Source organism: Leptidea sinapis, chromosome 5, assembly GCF_905404315.1.
Source record: "Leptidea sinapis chromosome 5, ilLepSina1.1, whole genome shotgun sequence".
NCBI lineage: Eukaryota > Metazoa > Arthropoda > Insecta > Lepidoptera > Pieridae > Leptidea > Leptidea sinapis.
The window spans coordinates 13,251,616-13,277,154 of record NC_066269.1 but is presented as its reverse complement, the minus strand read 5'-3'; the positions used below and the strand labels follow the sequence as shown (position 1 = coordinate 13,277,154).

The 25,539-nt window shown below is 34.9% G+C and overlaps 1 protein-coding gene across 1 annotated transcript in view; it reads left to right on the top strand.

Annotated features, from left to right (window-relative positions):
• The window catches only part of LOC126980147 (mucin-5AC), a 92,173-nt gene continuing 66,634 nt past the window's right edge, over nucleotides 1-25,539 (top strand). The window contains exon 1 of the mRNA XM_050829729.1: nucleotides 1-839. Within this exon, the coding sequence (XP_050685686.1) occupies nucleotides 69-839 (771 nt within the window). The 5' untranslated portion in view covers nucleotides 1-68. The remainder of the gene's footprint in view (nucleotides 840-25,539) is intronic.

Genomic DNA, 25,539 nt, shown 5'->3' with positions numbered 1-25,539 from the left:
TACTCTGCGCAGGCGCAGTCTCAGTACCGCTCGTGGATCGATCGCGGCCGCACGCGCAACGCCGCGACATGTCTCGACTTCTGATCGTATTATTTGCGCTCGCCGCTCTCGCTTCGGCTGTTGACCCGCCGTCACCCCGTCTAATAGACTTCAACCCTTGGTCGTGGCTCCCCAGCAGTCGCAATAAATCCCCATTTATCATGGACTACTTCTTCCCACCGTCCCGAACACCAAAGCAGTCCAACTTGGACCCGCCAGCTGACAGACAGCCCCCGACTGTACAAACAACCATGGACGATGCGATGACGACTATCAACGGTCGACAGACGACTCTTTCAAGACGTATCCATAATAAAATCAAAACCACTGTCCCAGCGCCCCGTCCCACAGCCACTGTGCCTCCTAAAACTAAAAAATCCCACAAAACCACCCCAACGGACACGACAACGCAATCTAAAACCACGCAATCACCAAAACTCGAGATAACGACTACAAAGGTACCGGTAACGTCGCGCCCGACTAAACACTATTCAATAAAGCCGGTGAGAACCACGGAGACGACGCAAGACACGGCATCGACTATGAATACGAACATGGACAGTACAGAGACAGTGGGTTTGGAGACGTTGGGGACGACTAGCGACATCGTCAAAGACACAGGAGTGCCGACGACCAGTACTGCCGAGGGTCATTCCACTGAGGCGAGCACGACGACGGACTCGACGACGATTCAAGACAGCACCACCACCGAGCCAGCGGACAGTCGCGAAGGGTATCTGCCGCTCCGGGACAAGCCACAACAAACTCAAGTCAAAATCAATGAAGAAACTAAAAAAGAGGTCAGTTCATTCAATAACTAATTTAATCTTTATTTTACCTCTAAATAATGACTCCGGAGAACAATGTTGATTAAAAACTGCCACCTGTCAGTTTATTAACTAACAGAGTACATAAATTATCTTCGTTATACCACGTAATTCCTGTGTGTATGAGCACTTTTTTCCATATTCATGTGAGACGTATTAACTGAACTGGTTGAATAGAGTTGTAACTAATAATTAGAAAAAACACCATCATCGTCCCTAATAGCGCATCGGAACGTTAATAATCGATGCATTAAGCCGACTCTTTAAAAACTGAAATAAAAAATATAAAAATTACCCAGGAAATTAATACAGTAGGCCGTTGGGGGACATGAATATATCAACACACTTTAATAGCAAACTCACTGAAGCCTTAACTGTAAATATAAACTTTTTATAAGGTTTCATACCCGAAGGGTTATCAACAGTAATAGTTGTACCGCTGTAATATTGAGAACAATAAATCCATGCAAATAAACAAAATGTTCTAGAGTATTTAAGAATGAGTGAATATTGTAAGGACAAAGCTATACGATAAAATTATTGTACTGTCATATTGTTTTCCACCGGTCCTCAATTATATGTGTGCAAATTTTCATGTTATTTGCCCGATTTAAAGGGTAAAGAAAATGAAATTGAGTATTCCCATTGCATACAGAGTGAATGGTAAAGCTAAAAAAATCTCGTTTTAACAACTCTACCTTATCATATTGCGTATTAAAGAAATTTAAAAATGACAATAACTAATTTTAGCAAAGACTCAATCACAATAGTACATTAGTAGGGTCCGCAAAAAGATAATTATCTTTGTGAATTATCCACGTTTAACAGTGAAGCTCATTTGTGAGTGAACTCGGGACAAAAACCACAAAAAGCCACGGAAATATTAATTTTCTGATGAGGGAGGGATGATAGATGACCGCTTCTTATAATGCTTTTTATATCAATTTCATACGACCGGAGTTTTGGTGGAATTATTCAGAGTCCGTAAACTTTGCATAACAGACAATCTATGAATCTATGAAACATTTATTATATTTTAATAAAACACTTTTTAAAGGATTAAAACGCGTGTAATTGTAACTGTGTTTTAACATTAAATTAGTAAAGTTATATTTTTAGTATTATTTTAGCTAGCCCGACGATTCATAACCTTTCCAGAGCACGTTTTCAGGGGGACTTTTAAATAAATAATATAAATAATAATAAAAATATAACTGTTACACATAATAAAATGTAAAAACACGGTGACAATTACACGCGTTTTAATTCTTTAAAAAGTGTTTTATTTAAAAGTATAACACTCGCTTTAGTCAAAAAAATACATTCTCTCTCTATATATCTAAAAATAAGTTTCTACTTTTTAAAGTATATTCTTTTTCGTTTTTATTTTTGATTATTAAAAAGAACATCACATATACGTAAAAGTGACAGATGACAGATGTCCTAAAAAAAACTTTTCACCATAACAAATACAATGGCATAAAATTAAGCGTATCAATTAAAATAGACCGCTTTTAAAGTATGTAACAAATGATAAAGATAAAAATTCAAACGCATAGAACAAAAACCGCCTCACTAATTATTAAAAAAGTAATTCACGTGGAAGAGACCGCTCTTCGAAATTCAAATCGCATACGAAATTAGCGCGCACAGAGAAAAAAAGAAAAACAAAAGGTCAAAAAGCAAATGCAAAACTCCATGGAGGCCAACACTTTCCTCTCATTAACGCTAAGCGCTTACCGCAACGGAACTGCGACTTAGGATAGGAGTCAATTTTTTCTTTGAAACAATACAAATTCAACTTTCACTGTTTTGAGACATTCTATTATATATGCGTCGCTCGAAAATTTGTTTGAAATTAGCAACCGACGTCTAGCATTAGAAAGATTAGCACTCTGATCTTTTTTGGTTTTCTGCGTCGTGGCAATCTGTTACTTCAAATAATGAGCCACTGTTTTGGCTGCATATATATATTATTCCTGCTGCCACCTTCCACCTTCGCACGACACGCCACAAATTAGGATATCATCCCCACCATCTGGATGTGTGGCGGTCCTCCACAGTGCGGTTTTCAAGGAGCTTTCTTCCACGTACTACAAAGCTGTGGAATGAGCTTCCTTGTGCGGTGTTTCCGGGACGATACGACATGGGTACCTTCAAAAAAAGCGCTTACACCTTCCTTAAAGGCCGACAACGCGCTTGTGATTCCTCTGGTGTTGCAAGAGAATGTGGGCGGCAGTGATCACTTAACACCAGGCGACCCGTACGCTCGTATGTCATCCTATTCCATAAAAAAAAACTGCTGAAAGAGTCATCGTCGAGAGCCCGAAATTGATGTAAAATTACTTTGCATCAAACTCTCCATTTATTTATTTATTATTGATATCTTTTACTCAGATTTGTGATATCATGTCTCTTAAGCCTGGTGAACTGGATGCCACCCTTTCCGCTCAAAGACTTGGCTAGCTCGTTGACATGTGTTGTTAGTTTGTCCTGGTATTTCAGGCTAGTTTGGGTTATTTCATGCCGAGTTCTAGGTACATGTATTTGTTACTAATACACTATAGGATACTGGACATGGTTCTTAAAGTTTTGTTCTGAAATCTTTCTAGTATTTCGATATTATAGTAATCAATTAAATTATCAATGTAAATTTGTAATCTAGAAGGAAGAGGAATCAAATTGAGAATTACAACCGCTGCATTTAAAATATCTTTTTTATGATCAATTTGTTAGTTTTTTAAAGTGATAACTCTCACTTCTAGGATAAATACACAAATAAAATTGCGGGACTCGAACCCACCACCTCCAGCGCTCCGTGCCAGTGGTCTGCCAACTGATCTAACCGTTCGAGTGACATATCGTCATAAAAAATTGTATGCTTTGTTCAACTTTTAGGTTGTGGCTTGATCTACAGGATCCACTTTACAGTTGATAACCTGCTCAACCCCAATATTCGCATATTAGGAAATTGACTTGAGATGTCGCTCTTGTAAATCTAAACAATTTGTCATGTTTTTAAAGTCATAACTCTCACTTCTAGGATTAATACACAAATAAAATTTGAAAGCAAAATTTGAAGAACGCGAAGAAGTCACCGCGAGGTTTCGTGACCTTTCCAGACCACGTTTTCTGAGGGACTGCAAAATATAATGTAACAACACAGCTTCAACTACACGCGTTTAAATCTATTAAAAAGTGTTTTATTTAAATTTACAATATATGCATAGATATAATAATCATTGTGGGGAAATTACTCTGGTGATTTTGATCTGACTAGTCGCGCTTTCTTACGGCCGTTTTCAATAACGTATCTCTAGTTACGGATATATTGCTATCACCGTTTAATGACAAGATCTTATCTATACAAAGTTATGTCCAATATAGTTATAGTCCAATGCCATGTGTCGATAGGTTATTGAAATGTAAGTTAGAGTAAAATGATACATTTGTCTACCTCTAGTAAGTTAAAGTAAGGGTAGATAGGTTATTGAAAACGGCCGTTGGTCGACTTAAGTAAATTCTACCCGAACGACCGTTACATATCCGGGCGTGACAGCTCAGTCTAATTCAGTACTCTCAAACAGTTTTCACTTCAAAAACATACATACCAACTCTAACACATTGCTTTAAGAAACTATTAAAAAATTTCCACCAATTCTCAAATTATCGCTATATCAAATTATATTTCAATTAACAATTAAAACTGAACCATCGTAATAAAACATTTGTAATAGCCGCAGCTAATCGCCGTAATAAGTTTTCTTTACATTGTTAACTCGAACATAGATTTTAAGCCATTTCATTTCGTTCTGATCGTTAAATTTTATGTTTTGGGCTCCATCATGCCATAATGGGAGTGATAACTGCGAAAGCAAATATTAAAACATACGATACGGGGCTTAGAATATGCCAATAAAAGACCATTGCTATAGATCGTTGGGGCCTATTGCTTTCGGAGATCAGATACACTTCAGTTTTATAATTACTATCTCTTCATAACAACAGATACGTAAAGAACACAGTTGAAGCAGATAGTTACATAAAGAACAGGTATTTTGTTGCATCACTTTGCATATTTTTTTTATGAAAATAAGGGACGAGACGAGCAGGACGTCCAGCTGATGGTAATTGATACGCCCTGCCCATTACTATGCAGTGCCGCTCAGTATTCTTGCAAAGCGCTAAAATTTCTGAGCGGCACTGCGTTGTAATGGGCACGGCGTATCTATTACCATCGGCCAAACGTCCTGCTCGTCTCGTCCCTTATTTTCATAAAAAAAATTGGAGTTTAGAACTGGATTAAAATTATTGTTGATACGAATGCATACTAGCTTGTTGTAATCTTTTCTAATATGTTATAACAAAAGATTGCCATAAGCTATATAAAACATGCGAAAGTTTTAGTTTATTTTACTTGTAGACCATAAAAAGAAAAAACCTAGATAATTTTCGGCGCCTTTTTCTGCCGTGATTATGATTATTGTGATCTGCATTATTGATGTTTCAGTCTGAAGGGCGCCGTAGCTAGTAGGGCATGTAAGATTAACATTTCATGTCTCAAGGTGATGAGCGCAATTGTAGTGCCGCTCAGAATTTTTGGGCGTATCGTTTAGTTCCTTATTGTCGTAAAGAACAAACCTAGAGACTGATTATGAGGTAAAGTTAATATTTGAATATTATGAGTAGAAGAAGTATCAACAAGTGCTATATTTTTTTGACGACCCATATAGCCCAGTGGTTAATGACCCTGCACCAAAAGACCTCTTAGTCCCGGGTTCGAAGCTCTTTTAGTGCAAATATTTATATGAATAATACGGATGTTTGTTTCCGAGTCATGGATGTATATTTGTATTTATGTATGTTTAAGTAAGTATATCGTATCAAATATATCGTTATCTTGCAACTCGTAGCAAAGGCTGTAAATTTTTGTCAATATTCAATAATATATTATCATTATGCAAGTAAATACTTTTTTTTTTGATTATGTAATCGCATTCTGTTTCTAGTATTTTGTTCCATTCACATTTAAATAAAATATTCCTAAAATAATTAACGACTCCCATCACATAAATTATACCTGTATTTAAAAAATAAATATTTCGCGCGTTCAGGGGCGATTCTGTTCGAAAAAATTGACGGAATTTCAGGATAACATTAAATATTGTTAATTTAAAATTTATTTGAAATATTTTTGATTACACAAGGCCTTTCGAAATTTCTAAAAGTGTGACTGATACGTGTCATATTGCCGTAACAAATAATTAAGAATTTAATGCAGACATTTAAAGCACTCGGTTTACTTCAACCTAGTTTATTACCGTGTACCTTAAGTACTCCTTTCTCTTACTTGTAATATAAATACTACTATCGGCTTTCTATCCGTATTGCGTACTGATTAATCATATCGAATGGTCTGAGTTGAAACATTTTAATTTGTCTTAGGTGATGTGTGGCTTGGCGTGTACGAGCGTCGAGGCTTTTGATCTAAACTCCAATCACGTTTCGGTAAATTGTATCCGAGCTCGGACACAGGAGTAGGTGTGGATGTATACGTTGAGTTACAGACCGTTCGTTTTAATTAACTCAGTTGCATTGGCTATGTATTTAGCAGCCGTGACTATTCTATTTAACAACTGACCAATGCATAATATCTACATATATACCAGAAATAGGCAGGCGAGTAGATCTTACACAACCACTTTAATACATTAAAATCTAAATAACGAGCTTAACGAAGCACTAATGAGAAATTTCTTAAAACGGAATTGAACCATTAAAAATAAGAATCAGTCATACTTTTCAAATTCGGAACAATAAAAGCCAGGTCACTAGTTGTTCGCCGATTACGAAACGCTGCAGATCAGTTTAATTTGTTCGTAACATCTGCCAAATCAATTTACGTTTGGCACAGACACAGCGCACTTTCATTTGCGCTCTTTTGACTATCTATACTTATTTTATATATTTAAAAGAGCAATTCTTGTATATTTTAATATATATAAATTGCGTGACACGTTGTCCGCGATGGACTCCTAAACTGATGAATGGATTTTAATGGGGATTACTTCATGGAGTGCAGTTTAGTCCAACTTGAGAGAAAGGATACTTTTTATTTCGATTTGGGACCCATAATTTTTTTTATTTCCAATAATTGTTTTGTATGGACATATTTTCTTTGAGACAATTTAGTGACGCGCGCTTTGACAGTTCTGCTGGAAACAATTTCAATAACAACATGGAGCATACGTTACGAAATAATTCTTGATGTTTTGAAATATTATTGGCAAATTGCTTTAAAACAGTATTTTCTTTTTATTATCTACAGAACAACGTCGGTCGGGTCAGCCAGTATATATATAATCTGAATCTCGGACACGAACCAACGATTTTCATAAAGTTCAGTATACAGGTAGTTTCGGGAGCGAGAAATCAGTTTCAATTTTAAAAATGTAGTTTTATCCGTGTTTTAATGAGAAACAGCTACAATACCATTTGAATACAAAGGTAAATTTCGCCACTATATACAAGACTATAATAGCTCAGATGGCACATTGGATGATCCGGAAAGCAGAAGACCCCGGTTCGAATCCAGATGTCCTATTAGATTTATTTTTGTTCAAGTTTTGTACATTGTTAAAAATCCAAACAAGGCTCGGTCGTCAAGATATTATTATACAAAAGTAAAGTTAGTGAGTTCGTAGGGGATAATAATCTCTGGATCTATTGAGCCGATTTTGAAAATTATCTTACCAATAGAATGCCACATTATTTGTGAATGTCATAGACTATAATATATTACACCGAAAAAGGAAAAGACTTTTTCGTGGTAGTCGGAATTGCGAAGTAAGTCTGTGAAAAAGTAGTCGAACGAATGCCGCCTTAACTATCATACTATATCTCTCATACAGGGGCGTGCATATCATACAGGCAATAAGGAAGTGTCTACCTCGTTAAGAACCTAAATAAATATAGTGTTAAAGTAAATTTAGTTTAATTTGGTTCCGTTATAACCAAACTTCTATTGAACATCCACTCATAAAATATTTCCTTACGATAGATACTAAATACCTACGATAATCAATCTCAAAATGAAAGTATACGAAGCGAAACAAGTACGTAAGGATCGTAGCAAGTGGAAAGAAATGGTCTCTGCCTACCTCTACGGGAAAGAGGCGTGATTATATGTATATATGTATATATGTATGTATGTATCAATCTCCAGATTGCATATCCCAAAGCTTAATTAAGACTAGTTAGATCTACAGTGCCTACCTTGCTAGAAAATCAATGCACGCCCCTGCTCTCATATGATTGTTTTGTATAATGTTTCAGCATTGAAATACCAACGAATATGGTAACACTGGTAAATACGAACGAAGTCGCAGGTAGCAGCTAGTTAAATAATACATTGCATAACATAATCGGAGTCACTTGAATCATTTGCAGTTAATTACATTCTCTATCTAAAACGACAACAACGCTTTCGATTGGGATTGGAAAAGGTGTGTATCGAGGTATCACTTGGACATTGGTACCTTAAATCGTCATTGGGCTATAGTGTTAATTTTAAGTTATGGATTTAACAAGGTTCTATTAATAATAACAAGTTAATTAATCTACGCAGTCTTGGTAGGCCTCCCTACAACATGGACAGAGGATCTGGTCAAGATCGCCGGAATACGTTGGATGAGGGCAGCGCAGGACCGATCGTGGTGGAAATCTTTAGGGGAGGCCTTTGTCCATCAGTGGACGTCTTCCGGCTGATGATGATGATTTAATCTACCGCATTTATCACGGCAAGTGTTCCGAAGAGACGCGCCGCAACTCTGTATATTAACCCCACCAACTGGCTAATTTTAATAATAAGAAACAAGACATTCTAAAGTTTATTATAAAGTTGGCATCAGCCGATACTAGCTAGCTACAGACGAAGTTATTTAAAGTAGAAAGATTTTGTACTGTTCTTAAATGTTAATTTGTATTATTTTTATTATATATTTTTTGGGTAAGTCAGCAAAACGAAAAGATAATGAGAAAGATTCATTCTAATAACAACAATTTACTAATAATACCAGTACCAGTGGGAGGCTCCTTTGGACAGGATGCAGGCTAGATTATGGGTATCAAAACGGCGTCTATTTCTGCCTTGAAGCATTAATGTGTAAGCATTACTGTGTTTCGGTCTGGAGCGCCGTAGCTAGTGAAATTGCTAGGCAAATGAGACTTAACATCTTGTTTCAAGGTGACGAGCGCAATTGTACTGCCACTCAGAAGTTTTGGGTCTTTCAAGAACTCCATTGCACTCCATTGTAATGAAGTGCTGCTCGTCTCGTCCCTTATTTCATTAAAAAAAATGAACTCTCGTTATTATAAAATACAGCAACCAACTTATCTGTTCTATTCCACCATAACAACATCATATTTGGACTATTAGATTTAACAACAAATTTCTAGCATCTATCTGTTTTATAGGCTGTGATTAAAATGCGTGAATTATATCGTATACTCGGCAATCTTACGACGTTGTACCAAAGTTAACTGTTGGCGAACGTGCGAGATTGCGGTACGAGATATGTATGTCTATGGGACAGGACAAACAGTGTGCTAGCCTGATTTACATCCGCCATGTCATTAAAGAAGCCGCAATGACATCACGTTCGATATAAAACGTTATATTGATTAGTCGCTTGATCATCGGTTATAGGCGATTTACATTTCAAATAGAAATATTCATTCATTAAGTTGAAATATGAGAGCACTGAAGAGTTAGCAATCAAATCAAAATCGCTTCATTCATGTAGGTCACGGAAATGACACTTATTCCTACGATCAGGAGTAATTAAGACGAATACATTTAAACATATTCACATAGATATACAGCGTATATTTTATTATATTTTACTATCACCAGTGAGAGGCTCCATTGCACAGAATGCCGGCTAGATTATGGGTACCACAACAGTCATATTTCTGCCGTGAAGCAGTAATGTTTAAGCATAACTGTGTTTCGGTCTGAAGGGCGCCATAGCAAGTGAAATTACTGGGTACATGAGACTTAACATATTATGTCTCAAGGTGACGAGCGCAATTATAGTGCCCCTCAGAATTTTTGAGATTTTCAAGAATCCTGAGCGGCATTGCATTGTTATGGGTAAAGCGTATCAATTACCATCAGCTAAACGACCTGCTCGTCTCGTCCTTTACTGTCATAAAAAAAATGTGTATTGCTATTAAACCTGCTGCATATAATAATTTTAAAAACTAAACAATTTTATAATAAAAAACAAATAACAATCAAAAGACTGTTCATTTATTACATTAATTTTGCTAAATATAGATCTATAAAAATTTTGTGCATATAAAGAGTCTACTTACTGAATTTTTTTATAAAATTTATTTCTTTGTTTTAATGAAAATAAGGGACGAGACGAGCAAGACGTTCAGCTGTTGGTAACTGAGACGCCCTGCCCACTATAATGCAGCGCCGCTCAAGATTATTGAAAAAACCAAATATTCTAAGCGGCACAACAACTGCGCTCGTCACCTTGAGACATAAGATGTCAAGTCTCATTTGCCCAGTGATTTCACTAGCTACGGCACCCTTCAGGTCGAAACACAGTAATGCTTACACATTACTGCTTCACGGCAGAAATAGGCGCCGTTGTGGTACCCATAATCTAGCCGGCATCCGATGCAAAGGAGCCTCACACTGGTTCTTAAAGATTCAATAATAAAAAAACACATATGTTTAGGAACAGCTAACCAGAAAAACAGTTGTGTCGTGATTCACAACGATTAGTGTGCGGTGTTCTCGTACGACCGACTCCTCAATCATTCGTTCAAGGCCTCCATTATTGCATAATTTCATTCATAAACGTGACAAATGATCTGATTCAGTTCGGATGTGAGAACTTGTTTCACAGCTGTATGATTCGTGACAGGTTGCTCGATTATAATATAAACAAGAGCTTTTAACGTTTACATTATTTGTTCAGAATAACACTGGTTGCAAGTGAAGTGTGTATGTTATGAAAATAAGGGACAAGACGAGCAGGACTTTCAGCTGATGGTAATTGATACACCCTACCCATTACAATGCAGTGCCGCTCAGAATTTTTAAAAAACCCAAAAATTCTGAGCAGCACTACAATTGCGCTCGTCACCTTGAGAGTATCATTTGCCCAGTAATTTCTCGAAGTAAATATTTACACATTACTCCTTCACGGCAGAAATAGGCGCCGTTATGGTATCCATAATCTAGTCGGCTTCCTGTGCAAAGGAGCCTCCCACTGTATTGTTAAAAACCATAAAATAATAATAATAATATTGACACACTTTTTACACAAATTATCTTTTCCCAAACTAGGCATAGCCTGTACTATGGGTACAAGACAACGATATAGTTAATACTTACTTAAACATCCATATTCATTTATATAACACGGAACGTCTAGCTCAGCTATCCCAAATTAAACCAAAATGAAGTAATAAATGGCGAAAGTGATAATATATCAGTAAGGGTTTCGATAAACATATATATAAAAATTATAACATAGGAAAATTTGATCATTTTTTTACGCAACTTTAAAATGTAACATTTTACAAAGGAGCATAATTATCAAGGATACTAATATCTGTTAAAAATTAAATTAATTAAGCTAAAAGTTGATTTTTTTAATTAGAATATAACTAAGAGTATATTATTACCAATTAGCAGAAGCCTCTCGTCAAAGCGCAATGTATTCAATGAAAATACAAGAGCTTAAAATAGCTTTATTATTATGATAGCGTTTCCAATCTTCAGATATAAAACTAGGTTCATTGAACCAGTCTCAACGTGTAATCTATTTATATTATTTAGTTTTCTGCAGTAGCCTTGCCATTACGATCAATCACGTTTATGTCCCTTTATATAAATAACAAGTGGAAGCCGCTTGCTACGTTATAAGATACTGTGTAATTGCTAGCGGAGATTATGTTAACTTTGATTCTTGTACAAATATGACTATTGTTTGTAAGAGAATTGTGTCTGGTTAGATTCCAATAATGCCTGTTATTATATTTATAGGATTCATTTAGATTCTCCTGCTGGAATCATCAGAGACCCAGTACAGGAAACGGTACGATCGCTTCGGGGTTGTGTAGAGACTTCATTGTGATTATTTATTACGGGGAGTATTTCAAAATTGGTTTGTTCACTATTTTTCTATTGTTTAACTAATAAGGCTGCGCAGTAACTACCATATATGAACAACAAGTATTTGACAGCCAACTTTTGACGATTAATGGCCGTTTTCAATATCCTTAGTTTAAGTTACTAGAGGTAGACAAATATATTGTTTTAAGCTTACTGACATTTCAATGACCTATCGACATAAAGCATTGATGAAAAGCATGCTAGATAAGATCTTGTCATTAAACGGTGACAGCAATGAATCCGTAACTAGAAATACGTTATGAAAACGGCCGATAATCGAACTACGAAGCAACCGAACCGTCATTGAGGATCGTTTTTTGGAACCATTATTAACCTTCAGCACCTGATTAGTATTTGAATTTTTCGTCTGGTGTTGGAATTTGCCAGCAGTATTCAAGTCGATTTGCTGTTCCGGCACATGTAACATTGTATATAATGAACCATTCAAAAATACACATATTTTTCTGTTTGATGGCAAGACTCGACGCAAAATTTCTACAAACAGAATAAGAGGAGTCGTGTAATTTTTATCTTTAATTACAATAAGGGACGGGACGAGTAGGACGTGCAGCTGATGATATTTGATACATCCTGCCCATTACCCTGTAGTACCACTCAGGATCATTAAAAAACCCAAAAATTTGCGCTCATGAAGCATAAGATATCAGTCTCATTTGCCCTGTAATTTCACTAGCTACGGCGCCCTTCAGACCGAAGCACAATAATGCTTACATATTACTGCTTCACGGCAGAATTAGGCGCCGTTGTGGTACCCATAATCTAGCCGGCATCCTGTGCATTGAAGCAACCCTCTGGAAAAGATTGCGTCAATAACCTCGTAACAGATAAATATGCAGCGGTATTATGCCGTATCGTAGTCCACGTTTCCATTACACATTCGACCAGAATTGTAGGAAAAACAGAGTCTTGATACGGTACTCTCTTTACGAAAAAGGAAAAACTAGCGACTGCTCTTCGAGACTATGTAACGTTCCTATTAGTTTAAATCAAACACGTAATCTTGTATTTATTTTCTCGTAGCGGTTCACGTCAGTAAGTGTTACACTGTTTGATTTATTTACTAGTAGCACGGCCTCGACTGTACAGATCTTTTTCATTTATTTTCATATATTTATTTACTTCTATCTTTCAAGCATTGCTTTTATTATGTTTCATGTTGAAATGTATTTTTAATGCTATAATAAAAACGTATATTTAAAACTTTAAAAGAACTGCGTAAGTTTTGATTTTATGGTTTGCTAGAGACTCGATTGCTGTAGTAACAACCGCTTATTGCATTATAATTGTCTAACTATCCGTTGGCAATTCATAATAAGTCATTAAGTGGTTTTTTTATGGAAGAGGAGGACAAAGATTCGTACGGGTCACCTAATGTTAAGTGATCACCACAGTTATGGTTGTATGCAGCAGAAATTTCTTTGAAAATCGCACTTTGGAGAAACGCCACACATCCAGATGGTGCGGAGGATCCAAGTTAGTGGCATGCCGTACGACGGCGAAATTTTGGCGAAAAATATTATTATAAAGAAAATATAGTTAGAATAGTTCGTATCATAATAAAACTTACCAATAATAGAAGAGAAATAGTAAGCAATAAAAATTATTAAAGGTTAGTTATGGCGTTAAATGTATACTGAAAATGACACTAACTACTAACTGCTTTGACCTGCATTAAATGGTGTAAAACAAATCAAATCATATACAGATACGTCTCACGAAAGCGAAACTAAATCTAATTGCAGAAAGTGTATGGAATCAATTTATTCGCCAACTCAAACTTGATAAACCAATAAGATGATTACAATTGTAATAGATTCGGCGCGTTTCAAGTGAAATACATAATCGTCAGATTACTGAACTGAAGCGTACCTTCACTACTTAAGCTCCTTGTAAGGGTTGAAGTATAATTGCAAATCGAAATTCTAAATGAAGACAATATCCTTAGACAGGTACCTCAATAACATTACCAAGTATACAGTATATACAGATAAAACGTTTGACTTATTCGATGATTCTACAACAATTCAGTACTGTGTTTCATGTTTCATCATCTTGCATGTATTAGAACAGTTTCGAGACATTGCCAATACAAAATATGTGAAACTGTAACGGCCTTACAATTAACTTGGTATAGAGTTATAACTGAGAATAAACCAAGATTATGCAAAATGTTTACAAATAGACACTTTGCTTATGATTGGTTTATTCGGATGTATAACTTTTCCCACGTTTATATGCAGGGACATTCGGAAAACTTCAGAATTATCATTGTATTGACAGTGTTGTCAGCAACATAGTAAAAATTTTGCATATTCTTTGTTTATTTTCAGGTATATTTTATACCAAGTTTATTTGTAAGGCCGTTAAAATTTATACTGACATCGCTCTTCATTATTGTACACAAGACTTGGAAGAAAAAACAACTCTTCTGTAAAAAACATTTTTAAATGGGGACTCTGTTTTGGCGTACCATTTATCAACTATCTATGCTCATTTAAAAAGAATAATATAATATTTACATATATCCTATGATTAAATAGAGTTAGTAACTGAAATACCAACTTTACTTGACTAGTCGAATCCAAATAATTGATTATAAAAATAGTTGTGCCAATATGTACGAAAATAAATAATACTCAGCGGTTTTTTAATATCTTTACGTACCAACGACTTAGAAAATGTTCAAAGAAGGCTTAGAAAATAAATTCCATAACAAAACTTTCAACTCCATTGGCTCGACACAATATCACGGAAACGAACTTGCGAAAAGCGATTTTATATATATATTTTTTTCAATTCATCCCTCTTTGTATTGTAAACTATTATTGAACATACAATTACTTCTTATATATAAGATAAATTATTAAATATAAACACGACAGATTTTGAAATGTATAGATCGTCAGAAACATAAGTAATTTTATTTATTTTACATTACTGACTGTTCGCCGGCCGTTTGGAAGATCATACAACGCAATCATTGAATCGTTAACGATTTCACAAGTTTTATATGCACAGTATCATTATTTATTTTTAAATTACCTTCAGTTAGGTACTTCTTAAAACATCTATCACGCCAATGAAAGTCCCGTCGAAATCATTTTGATATTACAGACAAACACCCAAATGTTACTTACATTTTTACATTATTAATCCAGAACGGTAAATTTTTACGATTGTTAATATATAACATCACTATCTGTTATAATTGTATTGGATTATACAAACGGATCGGTATTTTGTAATGTCATTGATAAAGCGCACGGGCTGTACATTCCCATAAATAGAAACCGGTAGATTCACTGGAAAGCGGTAAAAAAGAATAATAAACACGTTTTTGCAGTCACGAGATGTTGGCACAATCGCATCACTGATCAAGACTTACTTTAGCTCCGTACAAACACCGTTCTTCGACGATTAACTTAGGCGTGAGTGAACGATTTTTAATAATCACCTTTCCTAGCTACCCTGAAAGCTGAGTAGTAATTACGTTTTATGAATGACGTGTAATTTAGAGAATGCTTGTGGTAATGCCATATTGATCAGTAAAAGTTCCGATACAAAATACTCATTACGATGTGATGGGTCTATTAGATGCCGTCATATTGTTACAATAACGATCATTTATGTAAATTAATGCATACTTTCGCTAAAGTAATTTATGCATCAATTATTGATCGATAACTCGGACATCCGTGCTTGCACGAAGCGAGCTAAGGAAACTCAATAAAACGAGGGAGCGGTATTGCCGATATCTTGCGCTCTCTCGCACTCGTAGAAGAACGTTGTGACGGTTTGGTGACTGCCGTTTGTATAGATATATATTTTACAATTTTTTATTGTTGATATCTTACTACTTGTGTTAAGAGATTTATACAAAATTATTCTATTTATCGGTTTTTAACTTTGCTTATAAGTAAATAAAATATCAACAGGCATGTTATATCACATCTTTAAAGACAATCATTACTTTGTATTTTATATATGAGTTTGTATAATTGTAGATTTTTGCTTACTTAAATTTCTATTACTTATGCATCTCTAGATAAAATTTGTTTTACCAAATCCCAGCGTTTGTCAGTTCTTAAACCAAACAACCAAAACTAGTACTGGGAGTACAAATAATGGTAGATAATTAGCCACGTACAGCCTCTGCTCTTTGCCCAGTTATTTGAATGGTTCCAGTGTAAATGTAGCCTAAGCACTAATTGCGGTATACACAGGCTTAGAGCCAGATTATCCGGTTCTAATTTAGCTAATTAGTTTGACTTGCTATTTTACACATGCTCCAGTCACGCACGGTACACTATTCCTATTTGGTTAACAACCTATCTATTTAACAGTTTTCAAATAGTTTCTTGCATATGAATCTAATATAATATATTCATCACAATACTTATGAACCTCTCGGTATACACTTATATTCAATATAACGTGAAACAAATGAAACAAAAATAATGTAGTAGCTAATTATCCAATGACAACTAAAATGAAGGATTGAAGGATCGTTGGAATTTTTTTTTATCAAAGAGGAGGACAAACGGGAGTCCGGTCAGCTGATGTTAAGTGATCACCGACGCCCCCGTTCTCCTGTGATTCATCTGGTGCCTTGCCGGCCTTTAAGAAAAGTGTACGCGTTTTTTTTGGGTTCCTTACCCATGTTGTAACGTCCTGGAAATACCACTCATGTACGCTAATTGTATAGTTTGATTCTGCGTGGAAGACAGTTCCTTGAAAACAATACTATATAGGAACGTCAAATAACGTCATGACGGTAAGGATTATAAGTATTCTAGATTGTGGCGTGTCGTGCTAAGATGGATTTTGGAGATAGGAATCAGGTCAAACAGCTATTTGCACCCCCGTAATAAATTCGTCTCTACGCAACGGAAGAGATCTAGCACCGCATCACAGCGCAATGAATCCTCTACAATTCGAGCAGCTCTGCTTTCCACGCGTTCAAATGGTTCGAGCTTATATTGGACTTATTTAACATGTGATAATGCAAACGAGTTTAAAATTTTTAGATGATTCACACCCAGATATTATAAGCTCATCGATCGCATTCATGTAATATCGACCAGGAAGCTTCGCGATAATAATTTCGTTTGATAATTTGTTTGTACCTTGAAGAACGTATCTTGAATTGCAGTCATTGGAAATTAATTCTACCATTTTACCAGGATGACTTTTCAAGCATTTGTAACACGAAACCCACAAAGTATAGTTTTACTAATTTATGTAAAAGTACCTATGTAAAAATTTCCCTCTCCCCCCGACCCTAGTGTTCTCCACAAATATCTATCTCTTGCATTCCTCATCAATTTAACTAAAGTATAAAGCTAATGGTATACTTTGCTAACAGATACCAGGACCTCATATGATAGCCATGCCAATCGCAAAAGAAAGTATGAATGTATGTTAATTAATGTTGAAGTTGACTGACAGAGCTGTTAGAAGACATTTTCACTCTCGGCAAATCGTGAACACAACCATTAACCATGTATCTAGACCAACGTAGAGCCATGTGTCAAACGCGCACGGAATATATATAACTCTGCAACTAACGCTTGCAAGAAATTGAAAGTTACAATGCATTCATTAGAGAAAATAATTTGAGGGACAATAAACTCCCACCTATAAAGTTCTTCACTCTAGAAATGTAAGCAGTCATTTGTAGTGATATCTACGACGACTAGTAACTAGGTACTTGGCTAAGTATAGTTTTAAAGTTTCTCATTTGAATTGGAAAGTTTATGTGACTACAACGTGATCCTAGATAATTTTAACTATAACCGCATTGGGAAATTTAAAATAACTGTTTAAAAGCGTTTGTGTGGCAAAGGCAGCATACATTCTAAGCGACAACACATACACCGCATAGAGTGATCACCACTTGTCTGTGTCATGAAATAGTTTAATTTCCACTACAATGTTAAAAAATAGAACGGAACCAATTCTTTGAGGCCGTTCTTCTCTTTCTAAGGTCTGAAGAATCACTCTTACAAATGTCTGATAGGTCGTAATTATCACTAATTAAGGAATATTATTATTGTTGAAAGTATGGTTTGACAACTTACTAAATTATGTCACACGGAATATAATTTGCAATAACTAGTTAACAATCCCATATATATTTATGAAAGTAAAATTAATCATAGGTTACTTATGGTATTTTAAGCAAAACAAGAAAGTTTACTCTTACGAGCCCTTAACGTCACTCAAACTTAAAAATGCGAGGAGAAAGTATTTCACACTGTTACTGTTATTGAAGTCAAGAGGCAGTTGAACTACCATCCAGATTCTTTCATAACCAAATTATTACAATTGTAAATTACTAATATGTAATTGTAAATTATGTAATAGGAACGCTTAACTAATAAATTCCAAAGAGCAATGAATCACGTTTGACAAGTACTTAATGTGACCGCCGTCTAGTATAGATGGAAATCTTCCTGGAACATTCTCGAAGCAAAAATAATCTTACAATCGGCAGCCCATTAATAATTAATGACATAACACCAACAAAAGAGCCCTAGGATTCGATAAAGAACATACTTAGACTTTGCTCAGCCTTTACTTACATAAAACTTAGCTGAGTGTGATGAAACGCGAAATTGATTATTGCATTTTGCTGTTTTAGCTTAAGCTGAGCATAATTTCAGCTGTCAAATGATAGTAAAAAGGAAATGAAAGATTCTGCTAAGCTTACACTCAGCTAAGCTTTACGTAAGAAAAGTCTGAGCAAAGTCAAGTACGCTCTATAGATCTTAGCCCTAGTCCCGACTGCTGGTACCTGACATAAAAAACATAACCAATTATAAAATAACTGAAACTAAATAATAATTATACTTGCCTACTCTTAATGCACATCAAAACTCGGTATCGAGATCTTACCTGAAACAAAATAAAAATGAATTATAGTACGCACAGATATGACATAATTGATGCAATAAAGTTATAAGCTCGGTATTAGTGATATCTGACTCGATCTGACCTCACCATCCATTCATTAGTTGTCGAAAGCGAAATTAATTGATAGGTATAGAATTGATGATCGATATGTTCGTGTATTTAACCTTTATATGATACTAGGTAACACAGCAAACGCTGAATGCCATATAAAGAAATAAAAGAAAAAACAATAATTAAAATTTTTGGGATATAAAGATAGATGCCACCGATTCTCACACCTACCAAATACATAGTTATATAATTATTGTATTCGAATGCTATCTTACAACCTTATAGCGGATTTGTGGATGGAACACACAAAAATATTTGTTGTTGGGTGACCCTTATCATTTAGGGGTATGAAGAATAGATGTTGGCCGATTCTCAGACCTACCCGATATACACACAAATTGCTTGTTGTTTAGCCGTTTCAGAGGAGTTTGGTAACAAACTGCGGAACACGAGAATTTAATATATAAGATTTAAAACTCATTACATATTCATAGCAAAAGACTAATACTTACACAAAAATCAATATAAATCTTAAATTTCATCTTACAAGTAAATAACTCAAAGTAAAGAAAGAATTAGTCAGTAATATGATTGGGTAGATTATAATAAAATTAGATAATAGTTATTGTTAGATTCAGGCAATGGTACAAATGAAATGAAAACTGAAATATTTAATAACAATTTCGCCAAATCGCCAACGGTTTGAAACAAACAAAAATTGTACAAACTTGGTAATTAAGTGAAATCAAATTGATTTCTCCCTCCCCTAAGTCTCCTAATTGCTTTTCGAGTGGATTCAAATGGATCCGAATATCTTATTCTATTCGCTTTTTATTCAAATTATCTAATATTATAAGCGTTAAATACCACTTATTATTTCATTAGCTGGTAAAGCGATTGTTATAATATTATAATTAAGAATTACATCATAAGTTTTTTCACATCCGCTTGTCACTTAATTAGTCTGGCAATATTATGTCTTTGAAAGTAACAACGAAATAATAAAAAATGTAATGTCATAAGTGATTCTCTAAAGCGCTTTCTTCACTATTCCATCGTGGCAGCTTCCATTAGACATTATTAACACTTTGATATTCTAAAGTTAAAAAACTGAGACAAATTAAAAGAAATTCTTCAATTATTTCACACAAATTAAATATTGCTAAATCTATAGTATCTCCACATTTAACAATTATTTTCTTCTTTTTAGTAATAAAACCATCAAAAATCTACAATGACTAAAGACTTAATTTCATCTTACGTCGCATGTATGTCGAATTCAAGATAAATTCGACTCCTCCTCCTCCCTGCGTCGTAATCCTCAGTACTGAGGGTCGTGATCACACTTCTGTATCACTTTCTCTCTTATGATCGCTCTCCATCTATTCGACTAGAACATCTTAAAACTTAAATGATTTCAACGAAAATCTATTTACCTCGAAACGGTTGCCTCGTTTAGCGAGAACAAACTGACAAGCGGTAAATATATATACGGAGTGTGAGATTCTCCCTTTAAGGGACCAGCGAACGGGAAAAATTACATAAAAGTGCATCAGCGAAATTCTAGTACATCGACCGAATGACTGCTCGCTGCAAAAGAAGAACTTCTCGAAGCAAGATTATAAATAAACGGCTTCAGATATTTAAAACAGATGCCGAGCCCAAAAGTAATTAAGGATATCTATCCAAAATAACATAAATCAATTCAGACTCCGTATTGCCGAGTAGACAGAGGTTAAATAATTCCAATTGCCACGACCCTTACACACTTCCCTGGCTTCTTCCACTGCCATCAATCCTTTCATACATGCTTTCTTATACGAGTACTTATAAGAGTACCAAAACTCTTGAAATAGCTCGTCTTTCATACATCTCCGACCTGATCGAATCTCTGTCTAGTACACCTTACCCCAGTAGATTATATAGTATGTATTAAAAGAGCAAGACATAAAGCGAAGAATATACTCGTAAGTTACTGTTACATATTTTTATTAAGTTTTCATTCTAGCCGAAAAATAATATAATAATCAATTTCCCTACAAAAACAGGCATCTGTTATTTTGTATCTGATACTCTTAGCACATCTAATGCGATGCTATGCTGTTTTTCTCGTACACACCGTTACAGGTCAAACACGAAATTCTGCGTATCAAGGGTAATGTTGAGCCGGTTAAGCGGATGTTGTGTATATTTTATGAGCAGTGCGTTGCAGATTAATAAAATGTATGGCTCTTACTGCAACCCGAGTATCAAATCAATACCTATGCCACATTTCTTCTTCAATTAACACGTGAATGAACATGAAATAGCGAAACGTTGGGAACAATTTAGGATAAAATTGGCAATTGTGAAATGAAATTAATTTATTTGTATGAATCGAAAACATAGTTCTTAACAATTGCCAGATGCACAACACAATTCGCCAATATGTCGACAAACAAATATTTGATTGTCAATATTGGAATTTTTGTATTTATACCTGACTGTAAAAAGTTCAGCACTATTGTTCAGTACTATTGCAACAGCAGAAGAATCACAGGTGCGTTGCGGATGGGTTATATATATGGCGGTGGGTTTGCGCGATTTTTCGAAGTTACGGCATGCCATATATCAGCTCCTAGACCAAGTGAAAAGTTCGTAGTGAACCTAGGGCCTATTTAGGGCGATGAGACTAACTAAAAACAATACGAATCCGAACTAGTTCAACAAAGTCATAAACAGATCTTGTTAAATAAAATACGGTTAAGGATAGGAACGATATGAAAGGTGATATGACAAGAGAAATGTACTTTCTCTTTACGATATCAGTAAAAGTGGTTTAAGGATTTTATTATCTCTCCGACGAATTTCAAGAAAGCAGTAAAATTTTACGCGATTGAAGTGCAACGATAAGATTGAATCAACAGATATATGTGTAATGCTCTTTCGATGGCTTCCTACATATTTATTGGTAATTAATTTAAATATTAGGTATTTAATAGTCAGGGAGCGTATGCCTATGAATAAGTTTATGCATTTGATACTTTAGTATGCTCGTAACACCATGGCTTTAAATATTTTATAATTATTTAAATTGTATTATTTTTATTAGGAATTAAAATTTTACCTTTTTTTAACATTTGAATATTTAATCATTCAACAGAAGATGGTCTTGCAAGGTAAAAGGACACTTCTACGAGATGAAGTGATTAGTTACTATCAAAGCTGGAGTAGTTTGGCTGGTGAAAGGCTCACATATGTAGAATAACAAACAAAGGGATAAGCAAGTAAAACGGGCTCTGGCAAAATTGCAGTCAATATTGAAAATACAAGCATTGGCAAACCTGTCGATTATAAGTTGTAGCGTGGCAAAAAACCTCTTCTTATAATTTACGTGGCGGCTCATGCAATATAATAAAATGTTTCATTAATGAAACATTTTTTTATGACAAAAGAAGACAACAAGAATTTTTTTATGATATTAAGGGATGAGACGAGCATGACGTTCAGCTGATGGTTAGTCAAACGCCCTGATCATTACAATGCAGTGCCGCTCAAGATTCCTGCAATAATTCTGAGCAGCACTTCAATTGCGCTCGTCACCTTGAGACACAATATGTTAAGTCTCATTTGCCCAGTAATTTCACTAGCTACGGCGCCCTTCAGACCGAAACACAATAATGCTTACACATTATTACTTCACGGCAGATATAGGCGCCGTTGTGATACCCATAATCTAGCCGACATCCTGTGCAATGGAACCACCCAATTGTTATTCTGATATTCTTATGTTACGAGTATATTTCTGCAACGTTATCCTTCGTTTGGGATCGATGACTACGCGAATTTTATTATTTAATTTATTTTGCGCAAATCTAAAAAACGGTCGGTAACGATCGTGTAACAATTCTCGTGCGAGTCTTCACGAATATTATACAGCACGATCTGCTGTTATAACACTGACATCAATCCAAAAACTGTAAAATGACTTAAAAGATGACGGCGTTACAAATAAAAGTCACCGACAGAATTATGTCAACGGCGCCGGCAGTACCCGACTAGCGGTTCAGTTTTTCTCATATCTTGTGCAACGTGCCCCACGGAATCGTAATTCGATAAGCCTTCTTTACAACTATCTCACTGATATGAAACAAAGTACTCATGCATGTTAAGTTTTCTGAATTCTATCAATTTTATCTTAAATCTTTAAACTAGCAATTCTTGTATAAATATATATATATATATATATATATATATATAAAATCTGAATCTCGGAAACAGCTCCAACGATTTTTATAAAACTTAGTATACAGGGGATTTCGGGGGCAATAAATCGATCTAGCTAGGTTTCTATTTGAAAAGAATGTATTTTTATACGTGTTTTAATGAAAAAACAGCTACAATAACATTAGAATAAAAAGGTAAATTTCTTCACTATATACAGGACTATAATAGCTCAGATCGGACATTGGGTGATCCAGAAAGCAGAAGACCCCGGTTCGAATCCAGATGTCCTATTAGTGTATTTTTGTTCAGGTTTTGTACATTCTTAAAAATCCGAGCAAGGCTCGGTCGTCCGGATATTATAGACTTAAACGTTACTTGAAAGCTACTATAACTGAAAATTTACCAATCATTTGTTTATTTAAGTAAGGATAGTAAACAGAACTCAAATAGTAAATACTTACATTAAATAAAATGACTTAAACATTACAGTTTTAATTAAAACAAAGGTGTAATTTAGTGGAACTTAAAAGAATAAACAAAAACCGAACAGTTTAAAGACCTATATAGCCCAGTGGTTGGTTTCTAAATAAGCTAGTCTGATGAGATGAATCTAGATATTTGTGTCTGAGTCATGGATATTTTTATATATTTATGTATATTTTGACGATAGTACAGGTTATGCCTAGTTTGGAGCTAGATAATGTGTGTAAAAGTGCGTCTATATTATTATTATTGAATAAAGATCGATACTTAACGATATAATAAAAAGAACGATTACAGCACTTGAGTTAGACTCGTTTATGCTCCACAACCATAAAAAATAAATAAAAGAAGACTCAATGATTATGCGAAAGAAATACAAATAAAGTTATACAACCGCAATCAACTGCAAAGGAAATCAAAAATCACTGACACGCTCCTTACGCAAGTGTACAAAACGAAAGATAAGTCGGCCATGAATACAACAAAGCAAATCAAAATATAGCAAGAATATTTTAAGTTTAAAGAAAGAACATTATATTATGGAACATTACATTATATGATCTTTTGATGTTGTTTATGTATTTAGTGCAAGGCGGTGAATAACATTGGAAAATATCGCTTAAAGAAATATTAAAAGGCAACATGAAAAAAATTGTGATGGACAGTTGTATTATGTCATGCCTATTATAGGGCTGTCAAACCTAGGCATTCAAAAGTGTAATAAAACAAAAAATTGAAGAAGAAAAAGAAAAATTGAACAAGACACAAAAAGAAATGGAGAGAAGCATTATGCTTCGCTCGAATGAGGAAAGTAGAAAAAGGACGTAACGATGATATGAGAAAGAAAACCAAGATTACCGATGCACTAACACACGCACTAATATTGGTGGTGGAGGTGGACATAAGAGACCACCAAATGGAAAGGACCACCAGGCAAACGAAGCATCGGTAGACCAAAGCAACGATGGGCAGATGATGATGGCAGAGAAATTGAATCGATCAGGGCAAGGATAGGGAATAGTAGATAAGGTTACATACTATACCCAAAATGGGGTCCTTTACCAAAATTAAATAGAAAAAAATATTATTTTTTTTATATTAATTAAACTAACACTAAATTTTAAGCACTTCAATTTACTACCAACATTTAAAATGTAAAATACGGGATGTGTAATAAATGGCTTATTATTACCTAGTGCAAGAGATCGACTCGCACTTGACTGGGCTTTTTACTGTTTTATTAAACCAGTTGCATTCGTTAGGCGTTGCAATTACCGCAGCGTGAACGAACGTGGCGCCATTCTTACTTACTGCAACAATTATTGTAATCAGGATGGGTATTAAGCTGAAAAAAATCTCAAAAGCATTAACGCTTCTAGCATATGGCATCGTCAAAAAACTGAAGTTAAGAGACGTAAGTACATACCAATTTAATAGCGAATCTCACAAACAAATAGGTGAATAGATTTAAAGTATCTGTTGTAAAAGGCTTTTGTGTTTACAATGAAGCAATACCAGAAATTAATTTTTTATTATTTAAGGCCCGCTGAGTTTGAGTATGAGGCATACTTTTTCGAATGGCTGCTAGTTTTTGACTTTGAATAAGTGATATCAGTTCCTGTTTTGAATAAATATATTGAATTTGAATATTAACTGAATAAGTCTGAGCTGTAACGATCGGCTACGTATCGATTGTTTGTATTAAGTCGGCTAGAGTGAACAAAAGGAGAACGATAACTCAAAGCAAAATTTATTAGAGTACACAATTATAAATATATACTCTAAGTGCTATTATTT